The sequence below is a fragment of the Triticum dicoccoides genome, chromosome 4A (assembly GCF_002162155.2).
Source record: "Triticum dicoccoides isolate Atlit2015 ecotype Zavitan chromosome 4A, WEW_v2.0, whole genome shotgun sequence".
NCBI lineage: Eukaryota > Viridiplantae > Streptophyta > Magnoliopsida > Poales > Poaceae > Triticum > Triticum dicoccoides.
This window is the reverse complement of record NC_041386.1, coordinates 6,404,582-6,417,275: the sequence shown is the minus strand read 5'-3', so window position 1 is coordinate 6,417,275 and position 12,694 is coordinate 6,404,582. Positions and strand designations below refer to the sequence as shown.

Sequence of the window (12,694 nt, the reverse complement as noted above, 5' to 3'; positions counted from 1 at the left end):
TGGACGGGCGGCGAGGCGGGCGGCGAGGGAGACGGCGGGGGTAGCCCGCGGTAGTTTTTCCTTTTTTTGTAAAGTATGTTTAAATTTGAACGAACTCGCCGATGTTTGCGTTAAATTTGAGTCGTGTTTGCGCCGTATTTGACTTTTTTAAAAACCCATGGGGCAGCGACTGGGGGGCATCACGTTCCCAGTGCGCGGTTTAGCGCCGGTACGCCTCTGGAGACGATTTTTTGCCCCTCCTAAAGGGCCAACGGCTGGAGATGCCCTAAACCCTCCTTCTCCGCCCCCAAGCGCCGCCGCCGCCGCCGCCTGACGCGGTGATATCCCGATGTCTCCCGCTGCCGCCGCCCCCGCGCCATGCGATGATCGCATCCGCAGCTTCGAGGACTTCGCGCGGGTGCACCAGTTCCTGCTGATTGCGGCCGGCGTGCCGCCGTCGCTGCATCGGCGGCTGTACCGCAAGCTCGCCGACGAGGTGTTCGACGGCGGGGAGAGATTCTCCGTCGAGCCCTGCGAGGAAGGGAGGCAGCGCCACCTCGTGCTCGCCTCGGACACGGCTCTAGGGAGGGAGGCGGACGTCTTCCTCGTCGACCACGCGTGGTCCTTCCGCCTCTCCGATGCGCTCAAGCAGGTTCGCCTCGTCTGATGCCTGCTAGTACGAATTGCTCGTGTTAGTTTATTTCGAAGCAACTACTAGCTTGGAAGCTGTGTAACTAGTGACACTATTCAGTGGTACTATAACCATTTGCTTCGTTTGGACTTTCTGGTTTAATCTATATGTGCTCTTGGTAACAAGGAGTGGGTTTCAGGTTGTGCTATCATCCAGTTTTTCTACATTGTATATTTGTATTGGCATTGATCTCTGCTGATTTTGTTGATCGTTGATGCTGTTATACTGTAATAAATTAGTGACTCTATTAGTGAAGTGAGTGGCGGCTACAATTTCATCCAGGTTAAAATGCTCTGATTTTTGGCTGTTGATCTCCTCTGTTCACGAGCATTTTGTTGTCAATTTAGGGTTGTTAATGACTTAAGAAGTACGTACTGTTTTGTTCCACCGTCAAGTACTAGCAATAGGTGCTGACCTGACAAACAGGAATAAGTGTATCCATGAGTGATATCATTTTTGTGTGTTGGTGATTTTGTAGCTACGTGAAGTACCAGGATTGGCTGAGAGAATGGCAGCTCTAATGTGTGTGGATCTGGATAGGAAAACTGAGGTCGAAGAGTCAGATGAGCAATGCAGTGAAAATGGTGGGGGTTTGGAGCATGTCTTGCAGGTGGTGGAGAAAGAAAGGATTAGAATTCAGGAGTCGGGAAGTGATTTTGCTGCATGGCTGGAGCTTGAGGAGCTTGGTATCGATGATGATATGTTAGTGGCACTGGATTTATCTGCAAATTTTCCGGTCTGACTCTTCTCCATATATGTTTTTAGTTGCCATTGCCTGTAATGTACAGTATAGTATATATGGTTGATCTCATATAAGTATAATAGTAGTAATATATTGCAGTGTGTATGTTTATATTTGATGATTCCGTGGTTCTATTTGTGATGAAAAGAATATAACAAATGTTCTCTTCTAAGTGCCACAGCTCATTTCAGAAGAGCTTTTCACTGTTCTTCTATGTTATTTGTCGGGAGAACTGTTTCTGACTGATCTACGGTTTGTATTTGATGTTTTCCTGAAACTGATCTTTCCTTTCTTTCTCATTAGAATCTGGTAGCCCTCAATCTATGGGGAAACAAGCTGCAGGATCCAGAAAAAGTAATGCAAGAAATCGGGAAGTGTGGAAGGTTAAAGGCACTTTGGTTGAATGAGAACCCTGTCCTTAACCAATGGTCAGAATTGTGCTTTACATATTTTTTCTTAAGTTATCTATTTTGTAAACTCTCCTATGCATATTTTCCCTGTTCTTAATTGGTTATAGGTCTAACCATGAAAAAAAATAGTGATCCTGATGTATGGAGTTAAGAAAGTAACTACATATTTGCCTTCAAATGATATAATGCTTGCCACTGAGTGTCGGACTGTAGAGCTGCTGCAAATGATAACCGAGAAATTATACTTTCGTAGTTCATCAAATGATCGGGCTGGCATGATGAACTTAAATACGGATGGAACAGTACTAAAAAAGTGGCTTCTCGAAAGGAAGAAGTAAACCTGCCCGGCGCCGGCCAGTTTCTGACTCATTCATTTTCTGTGTTCTTACAGCCAAACCCTGTGTTTGGAATGTATGCATGGATGGGTTAGTAAAATTTGGCTTATGATAATTTAGGGGTGTAGATTATGTTTATCTGAAAAACGCTAGAGCATTGTTCATAGTATTTGGTCATGCTGCATGTATGTGGTAAAAACAACACGATACAGATGTGCAGTTTCTGGGCGTTAACAAATAGCAAGTGAACAAAACTCTGACTAGCTGAAATATTTCAGAACTTATATGTGATGTCTATTTCAGGTAATATTGTTGTAAAGTCCTGTTATGTCATTGTAATATTTTCTTGATGTTGACAGCACTGAGAAAGATGTTCTTGATGGTCTTCCTGAATTGGAAATCTACAATTCACATTTTACAAGGAAAGCTAGAGAGTGGGCTTTAGGTTTCTGTGGGGATATGGTTGGAGCAGAAAATCCCTGTTTGTCTGTGGGAAACATATCATTGGATAATATTGTGACTCTTGACCTTTCTGATAGGTCCATCCACAAACTACCTGAGGTAAGATACCTAATGCCCACAATTGGTTCTCTATAATTTTAAAACACGGCGTCACAAAAAGGTTACCCATATCATTTTCCCTAGTTTAAGCTATCATTTTGTCAGAACAGTACACTCAGAAAAGGTGAACCGCTCCACTGACAATTTTCCTCTCTACATTTTTAATTTTGAAGGTGTTCTCCTCTAGTAAACTGTCATCTCTTTCAAAGTTGAACATCCGTGGCAATCCTTTGGACCAAATGTCTGGCAATGATCTCTTCAAGTTATTTAGTGGGTTTACACAGTTACAGGAGTTGGAGGTATCATTGTCGAAACTTCATATTTTCTCAGAAATTTGTTGTTATCTTTAGTTCTCGTCTTGTTTCTAGACTAGGATGAGTGTTATCAACTTATACATGGAAAATGATTATCTTTTGACAGGTAGACATTCCTGGCCCTCTTGGAGACAGTGCAATTACCATTATTGAGTCTCTTCCCAATATAAATTTGCTGAATGGTGTCAATGCGTCAACTATAGTCGAGAACGCTAAGCATGTAGTGGACTCTGCACTTAAACCACGTGTTCCAGAATGGTCACCTGAAGAATCCCTGGCTGAAAGAGTTATTGGTGCAATGTGGCTGTATCTTATGACATACCGGCTTGCCGATGAAGAAAAGTTTGATGAAACACCCATTTGGTATGCCATTGCTGCAATATTTTTTCATCCCTTCTGGACGAGTGGTTGGTGTAAATTTAGTTACTGTGTAGTTAAATCCCTGCAAGAGTTCGTGCAAAAAGAATCATGTTAACATTATGACCTTGACTAACACCTACTGCTAGAGTAGGGTTTTATGTAATACTAAATCCATCCAGTTAGATCATCCAGGAAATATGTTTGCTTTCACTTTTGGACATTGAGAAACATTCTACTAGGACATGAAACACATTTGCTTGTTTTACTGTGTTATATGTTTCGTGATTGGTTATTTATGCAGGTATGTCATGGATGAGTTGGGCTCAGCCATGCGCCATAGTGATGATGCAAACTTTAGGATATCTCCTTTTTTGTTCATGCCAGAAGGAAAATTAGCTTCTGCTATAAGGTATTGACATTTGAATTGTAGGAACATTCTATCATTATTTAGTTTGTTAATATCCAATATTTTCAGTTACACAATTCTGTGGCCTATTTGTGATGTTCATACTGGAGAAGAATGTACCCGGGATTTCTTGTTTGGTATTGGCGAAGACAAACAACGCTCAGCTAGGCTTACAGCCTGGTTCCACACACCAGAGAAATATTTTATTCAGGTACTTTTTTCCATGCCAGTACTGACTGGTTTGAGCTGTACATGAACCCCAATGAATTAGTCTTATGTTCTCTCTTGCTTTCTGGCTACTTCATAGGAATTCAGGAAGTATGTGGAGCAGCTTCAGTCAACTAGTATTTGTCCTATAAAAGAGGCGCCCTCAACCAAAAGTGTACGTCCAAGTGATGGCCGTCCACTTCGAGTATTTACTGATATACCCCAAGTAGAGGAGTTCTTAACACGTCCAGAGTTTGTTCTCAGTAAGCAAAGCTCCTGCTTTATTATTTTTCTGTAACTATTTTTTCAGGATTGACTGTTTTTTTGATGGGGATGCACCCTGGCTATTGTTCCTTATAAGTTTTGCCCTGTGATTCCCACAGTCCATTTCCTTTCCCTCCTTTCATCACTTGTCCTCCTTTTGTTGGAATATTTGTTCATGTGGAAAGCAAAGAGAGAACATGAAAATCATGTCATGATACCTTTTTGTTTTACAGAAGGATAAATAAATATTATATCCTTTTGCTAATTTCGTGTACACCCCATGATAGCACTCTGCTATCATATAGTTAATAGTTTACTATTTAAGTTGTAAATTATGGTTATGGCTTGATGAATAATATCTTGTAATATTTGTCAGTGAACTGAACAGAACTGAAGTTGTGCTAATTTTTAGCATACTCTTCTAATAAGACATTATTTGTATGCCACCTGGTTTTATTGGCTCCTTTAATATGCTTGTACAGTCATGGCGATTCATAGTGTATTCCTTTATTTCTGCAACGTATGCTTCAAAGGAAATTAGCTCCTCGTTTACATCTAACTTGTTTTCCTGCAGCAACTGATCCGAAGGATGCAGACATCATCTGGGCAGGCATGCAAATTGATTCTGAATTAAAGAGTTCACTAGGTCTCACAGACCAACAATACATGAATCAGTTTCCTTTTGAGGCTTGTCTGGTCATGAAGCACCACTTAGCGGATACTATCCACAGGGTGAGCTACTGAGCTGTTTGGTGTACATCTTCTTTTTGAAGAAACATCCGGCATAGCTTTACTGTTTTGAATTCAGTACCTTTAATGTTAGCGGCATCTGAAAACTAAAATGAACTCCTACAGGCATGGGGCTCACCTGAGTGGCTTCAACCTACATATAACCTAGAGACCCATTTGTCTCAACTAATTGGCGATTACTCTGTGAGGAAACGGGATGGTAAGGACAACTTATGGATCATGAAGCCTTGGAATATGGCAAGAACAATTGATACCACTGTCAGTGGTGATCTATCTGCTATCATCCGACTTATGGAGACGGGTCCCAAGATATGCCAAAAGTATATTGAGTGTCCTGCGCTTTTCCAAGGAAGAAAGTTTGATCTTCGGTACATTGTTTTGGTCCGCAGTATATGCCCTTTGGATATACTTCTTTGTGATGTTTTTTGGGTATGCCTGAAAGTTTAATGATACTTAGTGAATGTCTGTGGCCATTACTTGATGATGATATCCAGTGACTATTGTGCATCTATCTTTTCCTTATTGTAGGTCAGGTTAGCAAACAATCAGTACACTTTGGAGAAAACTAGCCTTTTTGAGTACGAGACCCATTTCACTGTGATGGTAAGATCAAATTTCACCTGAAGTTAGATGTGTTACTTCATAATATCACATCATGAATGTCAGTTGTGCAGAAGCTTGTTGATGTTCTATTTTATCTCCTGTTATATCTTATAGGCTCTAGCTGTATGCTCATATAGTGACCAGCCGTAAACTTTTCTTGGTAATAAATGTTTAAGAGTGTAATCTAGCTCCCTAATTTCTCTTCCCATCCAGAACTATAATGGAAGGATGAACCATATGAATACTCCAGAGTTCGTCAAGGCGTTTGAGAAGGAGCACCAAGGTTTACAACAGCTTGCATTCCCCCTCTTTAGTGTAGCGATGTCTTAGGTTTCTAATTTACTGTTAAAATTTCAGTTAAATGGCTGGAGATTCATGAAAGCATACGTATTATGATAAGGCGTGTCTTTGAGTCAGCCTCAGCTGTCCATCCTGAGATGCAGAACTCATTCTGTCGGGCCATCTATGGTGTTGATGTTATGCTTGATGATAAATTCAAGCCAAAGATTTTGGAGGTATGCCTCGACTACTTTGTATAACTGCAGCCCATGCACATTGGTAATCAAACCTGTTTAGGCCTGTGCATATCAGTTAGGGTGATCCGGTGCATGGTTATGGCTTAGTGCTTGTTCCATTCGAGCTAGAAAAACACTTATATGTATATCACCATGTCAATCCAGATATTCTTGATGTAGCATTTCCTTGGTCCATTTGGCATGATATTAGTATTATGGAAACTGATTAAGTGTACGAGTGAAGCAATACATGACAAGGCTGCAATTTGTAGCTGCTATCATCCATGAATAACAGGAACTCCCGCATGACAGTTCAGACGGGGATGTCCATCTTCATGTTATGAGAATATATTTGAACCGGGTTGCCTAGTACTGTTTTCACATGTCCATCAAAATAACTGCTTCATGTTATGAGGAACATATTTGAACCGTGCTGCCTAGTAATGTTTCCACATGTTCCATCGAAATAACTGCATCAGGTTGTGGGAATATATTTGACTGTGATGCCTTATTGCTTGGTACTGTTCTCACATGTTCTAGCGACTCACCACTTGACCATGAAATGCAGGTGACGTATTGCCCGGACTGCACGAGGGCGTGCCAATATGACACGCAAGCCCTCGTAGGAAGCCAGGGCCCCATCAAAGGCAGTGATTTTTTCAACACGGTGTTTGGCTGCCTCTTTCTCGATGATTTGACGAATGTGTCACCACTGTAATCATCTTGTCAAGAGCTGTTTTTTCTCAACGTCAAGAGCTGTTGTAACACCATTGTCCTTGCATCATGATATGCACAAGGGCTGTTGTACGTTTATGCATCAACGAACTGCATCCGTGACAGGGTAGACACCCATGAACTCTGCTAGTTCAAGCTTAAGATGGAGTTTGCTTGCGTGGCTTGATAAAAATTGCTGCTTCCGATAATAATGTTACATCTTATGAGTTTGAACTATATACAATGATTTATGTACAATGCCACGCAAGGATTGAAGGTCATCCGGCCGTCGATTCTGCATCAAACGGATGAGAACAAATCGACGGCCCTAAATTTGTTTTCAGTCAATTGGACGCTAGTCAGTCCCATTTTTAATATGTAATAATCACGTTAATGATAAAAATGACAGGTAAATCATGATGATTGCGTACAATATTTAGACTCCTGTGGTAGCACACGAGTAATTATCTACCGAGTAGCCGAGTACAGTACTAAATCGATGCAAGCGGAGGCGATCTTCCCCCCTACGACCCACCGAGGCTCCTTTGTATCCTCTGCACGTCCTGCCCGGTGATCCTGAACGTCTTCTTGACGACCTCGTCCGGCAGGCGCGGCTCCGTCCGGAACGCCGACAAGGGCACGAGCTGCGCGCCGGGGCTCTGGCTGTTGAGCCCGGACAGCACGACGGCGGGGGCGGAGACGTCCTCGTTGCGCATGAAGTGCACCATGCCCCTCGGGAACACGAACGCCTCGCCGGCGCGCAGCCGCTGCGTGTAGAGCCGGTACGACGTGTCGGCGAACCCCACCAGCACGCCGCCGGAGAGCACGAGCGCCACCTCCGACGCGCGCGGGTGGGAGTGCAGCGGCGCCATGCCGCCGGGGGCCAGGTCGATGCGCGCCATGGCGAGCCCCTGCGCGTTCGCGCCGGGGAGGGACGCGGCCGGGCTGGTCACCGTCGCGTTGAAGCCGAAGAGCGTGGCGGACGGGTCCGTGGGCTCGGAGAGCGCCGAGGTGGCGAAGTGGTCGGCGCGCGCCGTCGCCGGGTCGATGCACGGCAGGCCGTTGAAGTGGAACGCCGCGGCGGCGGCCGTGTCGGCGACGCAGTGGTCGAAGAGGAGGTCCGGGTCGGAGTTGCAGACGGCGGAGAAGAAGAAGATCATGGCGAGAGAAACGATGGCTCGAGCGATGAGAGTGGCATGGTTGGTTGTGGCGCTCATGGCCTCCAGTTTGACAGTCTTCTGTCCGCAGGATCGACCAGTGATCAGCATTCTGCGGCCATGGCTCATGTGGACATATAGCGGTAGTTTTTGGCTGCATTGATCAGTTGAGTTGAGTTGGCAACTGATGCTTTGAAGTTACTGCGGGTGTGAGTAGCTGCATTGGCTACGTTACGTTACCATGCCTTCAGGAACGAGATACATACTTTTGACGACGGAGGGTTTTCTTTCCAAGTCACCAGTTATAACTTTGGTTACGTTCACGCTCTTCTTGGAATCCTTTTCAAACCTACAGAACAGAAAATTCACCCAATCACAATCATATTCAAACATTTACTTCAAACTTCCTATAACCGCAGGAAAACTATTGCGATACCTTGCAGTTCAACCTTCTTCCCTCAAACCGCCAACGACCACGGCTGCACCACATGCCTCCGCCACCTTGACCTCCTCCCACTGCCGTGCTTGCCGCCGCGCTAGGTCATCGCTCTAAGCCCGTCAACCTCCAGTTCAGGCGTCAACATCCCCCGCACCCCTAAGACACTGAGACACTGCTTCCCCGATGAACCCATACCCCCACACCTCTACGATAGACACAGACGCGCTGCTTTACCCGTGAACCTGCACCTCCACACCCCTAAGATAGACACAAAGACGTTGCTTCCCCGGCGGACCAGCAGCCTCGGTGCTCCGCGCGCCTCCATGACCGTTGTTCCTTTCTTTGGGAATGGACTGACCCAGAATTAAAATTCAGAATACTGACGTCTAGCTAAAGTGATTAAAAATAGACATATCATTAAGATGTGGAGCATCTTAGAATGAAGACTGACGAGGAAAACATGCGAAATCGAAAGCGGAGGTGGGGTGGGCCGGAAAGGAGATGAAACAAAAGAAATCGTAAAACAAAACCTTATGTTTTTTTTGAAGTAGGAGAGATATGTACTTCAGTCGTATAATAAAAAGGGTATTAGGGCATCTTCAATGCGGACCCTCAAATCGGCCACAAACGTCCGGACCAAGCTGTCCAGATGCACTTTGACATCCAACACGGTACCCCTTCTATCAGCGGATGCGTCCAGTTGTCTGAAATTCTGCAAATCGGCGAGAGCTTCGTGGTCGTCTAAACCGCCGCCATGTGCGTGTGAGAAAGCCTGGTCCCACCCCAAAACTCTCTTATGCGCCTGCACCCTCTCCCGAAGGTCGCCACGTAGTCGTACTCTTTGAATCTACATAGAATAGATTAGTAGATTGAAATAGTTAAGTAGTCTAATTAAATTTCTTTTTTCATTGCATCCACTTAATTTCAATCAGGTCAAAATAAAAAAACTAAGACAATTCTTGACTAAAGAATCCATGGAAGGACCACCTATGCGTCCAAAACCCCGGTCCCACCCCAATACCCTCTCCCGCAACGATGCGAAGATTTAGACTAGGTTAACTTCCGTATGCATTTCTTTAATGAAATATGTCAAAAATATAATGAATGTGATCTATTTTAAATGAAAATCACCAAGTTTGTTTCAAATTCTGTTTGAAAATGCAGAAGTTTGAGGTACACAATTGGATAGCCGGCTCCCGTATCACAGTCCGCGTTCACGTCCACGTCCATGAATGGATAACGTGTACGTTTTAGGAGTCTGTGTTGGAGATGCCCTTAGGCCTAAATTTAATATTTCGCGAAATGTCAACCCTCTCTTGCGTGGCAAAGGTACAAGATCCCGAGAAATCCATATCAACAACTTGGGGAGCACATAGGGTGTCCCTGTTGAGGGCACGCATGACGCGCGGTGGCCCGATTGTGCATTTTTTGCGGCTTACCTTTACTTTTGACGTTTTCACTATTTTTCCTTTTGGTTTTATTTGTTTCTCAGCTTTTTTAATGGTTTTCTTCATCTTTTATGGTTAATTTATGATAAGAGTCGATGGTTTGCTGAAGAGAGCGAAGAAATTATGATTCTCATGCATGGGTTTTTCTCTATCTTAATGGGTTGGGCATGCCACATTGGTCCGTTTTTCTTCTTCTATGGTTTACATTTATTTAAAATACTTCCTTCGGTTGGGTTTATAAGTCATGCAAGTTTTTAGGTCTTCAGTTTGACTAATAATATATTTATAATATGCCACAAATTTGTTATATGGTTAGAAACTACATTTGACAATGAATATAAAAACATATATTTATGAAATACAATGCATGTTTTCCTAGTTTTCTTAGACAAGTTTTCCTAGTTAAAATAAGGACCTAAAAATATGTGCCGACTTATAAACCCAATCCGAGAGAATAACATACACGTACTAGTACACATCACAAGGTATGGGCTCCTGGTTGGGCCGAGCACTTGGCAGCTGCACTCATTGTCATGGTTTAGGGCGGCTTTGGGAAAGCGTCAGGGCTATATCTCGCTTACAGTGAGATGTATGTTCGACTCGCTTCCCGTTAGTTCGCTCACTTGCTACGCTCACTGCGTTCCATTCAGTTTGCTAGTTCATTTTGGATTTTTTTTCTTATTCTTTCGGTCTTCTCTATTTCTTCAATAGGTTTATTCAGTTTTCTGCTTTCTCTTTGTTTTTTCTCCACTTTTATTGTTTTTCACCATTTAGATTCGTTTATTTATCGGTTTCACGATTTTTCCTTTATATTTTCTTCGTTTTATTTGTTCCTTTCTTTGGTTTTTTCCTCTGTTTTCTTCACCGTTTTTTTGTTTGTTATAATTTTAGTTTTCTTTCATTTTTCACTGGTTTTCTTTCGTTCTTCGTTATACTTTGGTCTTCTTTGTTTCATTCCTCATTTTCTTCGCATTTCCTTTTTGCTTTTGTCAATTTTCATCACTTTTCTACCCGCAAAAAAAAATTTCATCACTTTTCTTTTTTGTTCGACACATGTTAACTTTTCCAGTACACATTTAATATTTTTGTATAAATTAGAAACATTGTTTATATACACATTACACATTTTTTAAATACATGATGAACATTTTTAGAAAACAAATATTTTTTATGTCTACTTTTTCCATGCATATTGTTTATTTTTTGGTCTATATATAATAAAATTTTCTAATACACATTCAAGATTTTCTAAATAAAAGATTAAGATTTTTTGAATACATGGCCAATATTTTCTTTATTTTTTTTACTTTTTAAAATGTTTGATTAAAAAAATTCAAGTATTCCCATAAAAAAATTCAAGTAAATGTTTAACATTTTTAAATACATGGCGAACATTTTTTCCATGCACTTTTAGCATTTTCTTAATACAAGATTAATATTTTTTGAATAAATGGTAAACATTTTTCTTATACACATTTAACATTTTCAAATTCTTCATTATTATTTTTAAAATATAATATTAAAATTTTTGAATACATGTTCAACATTATTCTAAACACATTTAACATTTTTAAATGCTTGGTTAACATTTTTCAAATACAAGATTAGTTTTTAATACATAATCAATTTTTTTGTACACATTTCTATTTTTATGTACAAATTTTTTATACATGACAAACATTTTCTAGACTCATTTAACAATTTTCAATTCTTGGTTAACATATTTTTTGAAATGGTTTTATATAAAGTGTTGTTCACAATATATTTATTTAGATTATTTGGGAGTTTAAACATTTTTTATAGTTGCATCAACATTTTTTAACACTGCTTATATATTTTTTAGAAACTTGTATTTTTCTTGAAATATGTGTATTTAGTTATTTTTTGAAAATATAACAAAAACTAAACAAAAGGAAAAAGAAAACGATCGAGCTAACAGTGCCACTGGGCCGACACATTATTTCGTCGCTTCAGGCGAGCGGACGGTTTGCCTCGCTAGTAGCGAGACATGGCTACGCCCCCCCTGTGAAGGAGCCGAAGTAGGACGATTAGGCGTAGAGAAGGAACCAACCTTCATGGATAGCGCTGCTACTTGAACCTTCACTGAACCATTTTGTTCTTTCCATGCATGGATTTTCTTCTGGTTCTATTTTTTCTTTTTTTTCTTTTTTGAAATTTGCAAACATTTTCTGAGTCCATGAATATTCTTTTATGTTGTATTTTTTTTAAAAATGATTAAAATTTTCTTCACGAACATTTTTTAAATTCTTGAATGTTTTGAATTTGTGAACATTTAAAAATTCATGAGCATTTTTTCAACATGCGAACATTTTAAATTATGGACATTTTAAAATTGAGCATGTTTTGGATTCACAATCATTTTTTTCAAATTCCTAATTAATTTTTGAATTTTTGAATATTTTTTAAATTCATTAACATTTTTTAGAATTCGCTAACAATTTTTCAATATTTTTGAATCTGCGAACATTTTTAGTTCCTGAACTATTTTGAAAATTAGAAAGTATTTTAATAGAAAACTAAGTGAAAATAAAGCAAATAAAAATCATTTAAAAGAAACGAACCAGAAAACGAACAAAAAAGCATTAGCTAAAGTATATATGGGCGACCGAGAGTGGGCACAGCATTAGCATGGCCAAGACGGGCACGACTATGCAGTCAGACCGTCTCAGACGCCACTTGTTGTTTTGGGGAGGAGGTGTTATTGCCTTTTCACTCGTTCTCTCTATTCCTGCCTAAAAGCCCTAGAAACTTTGAAGATTTAGCGACAACATTCCAAAA

At 41.0% G+C, this 12,694-nt stretch overlaps 2 protein-coding genes across 2 annotated transcripts; one reads left to right on the top strand and one right to left on the bottom strand.

Moving 5' to 3' along the window:
• The first annotated feature begins 249 nt into the window (after window positions 1–249).
• On the top strand, window positions 250–7,109 carry LOC119284548 (tubulin--tyrosine ligase-like protein 12). Its single transcript, XM_037563679.1, has 15 exons — window positions 250–631; window positions 1,149–1,406; window positions 1,716–1,840; window positions 2,517–2,718; window positions 2,892–3,017; window positions 3,139–3,395; window positions 3,694–3,801; window positions 3,868–4,009; window positions 4,106–4,268; window positions 4,844–5,001; window positions 5,125–5,448; window positions 5,548–5,622; window positions 5,836–5,905; window positions 5,980–6,137; window positions 6,706–7,109. Exons 1-15 carry the CDS (start codon window positions 329–331, stop codon window positions 6,853–6,855), a joined length of 2,619 nt encoding a protein of 872 aa, XP_037419576.1. The 5' UTR covers window positions 250–328; the 3' UTR covers window positions 6,856–7,109.
• Window positions 7,110–7,217: 108 nt separating this feature from the next.
• Window positions 7,218–8,090, bottom strand: LOC119284549 (germin-like protein 3-1). Its single transcript, XM_037563680.1, has one exon. It carries the CDS (start codon window positions 8,066–8,068, stop codon window positions 7,376–7,378), a length of 693 nt encoding a protein of 230 aa, XP_037419577.1. The 5' UTR covers window positions 8,069–8,090; the 3' UTR covers window positions 7,218–7,375.
• Window positions 8,091–12,694: the final 4,604 nt, after the last annotated feature.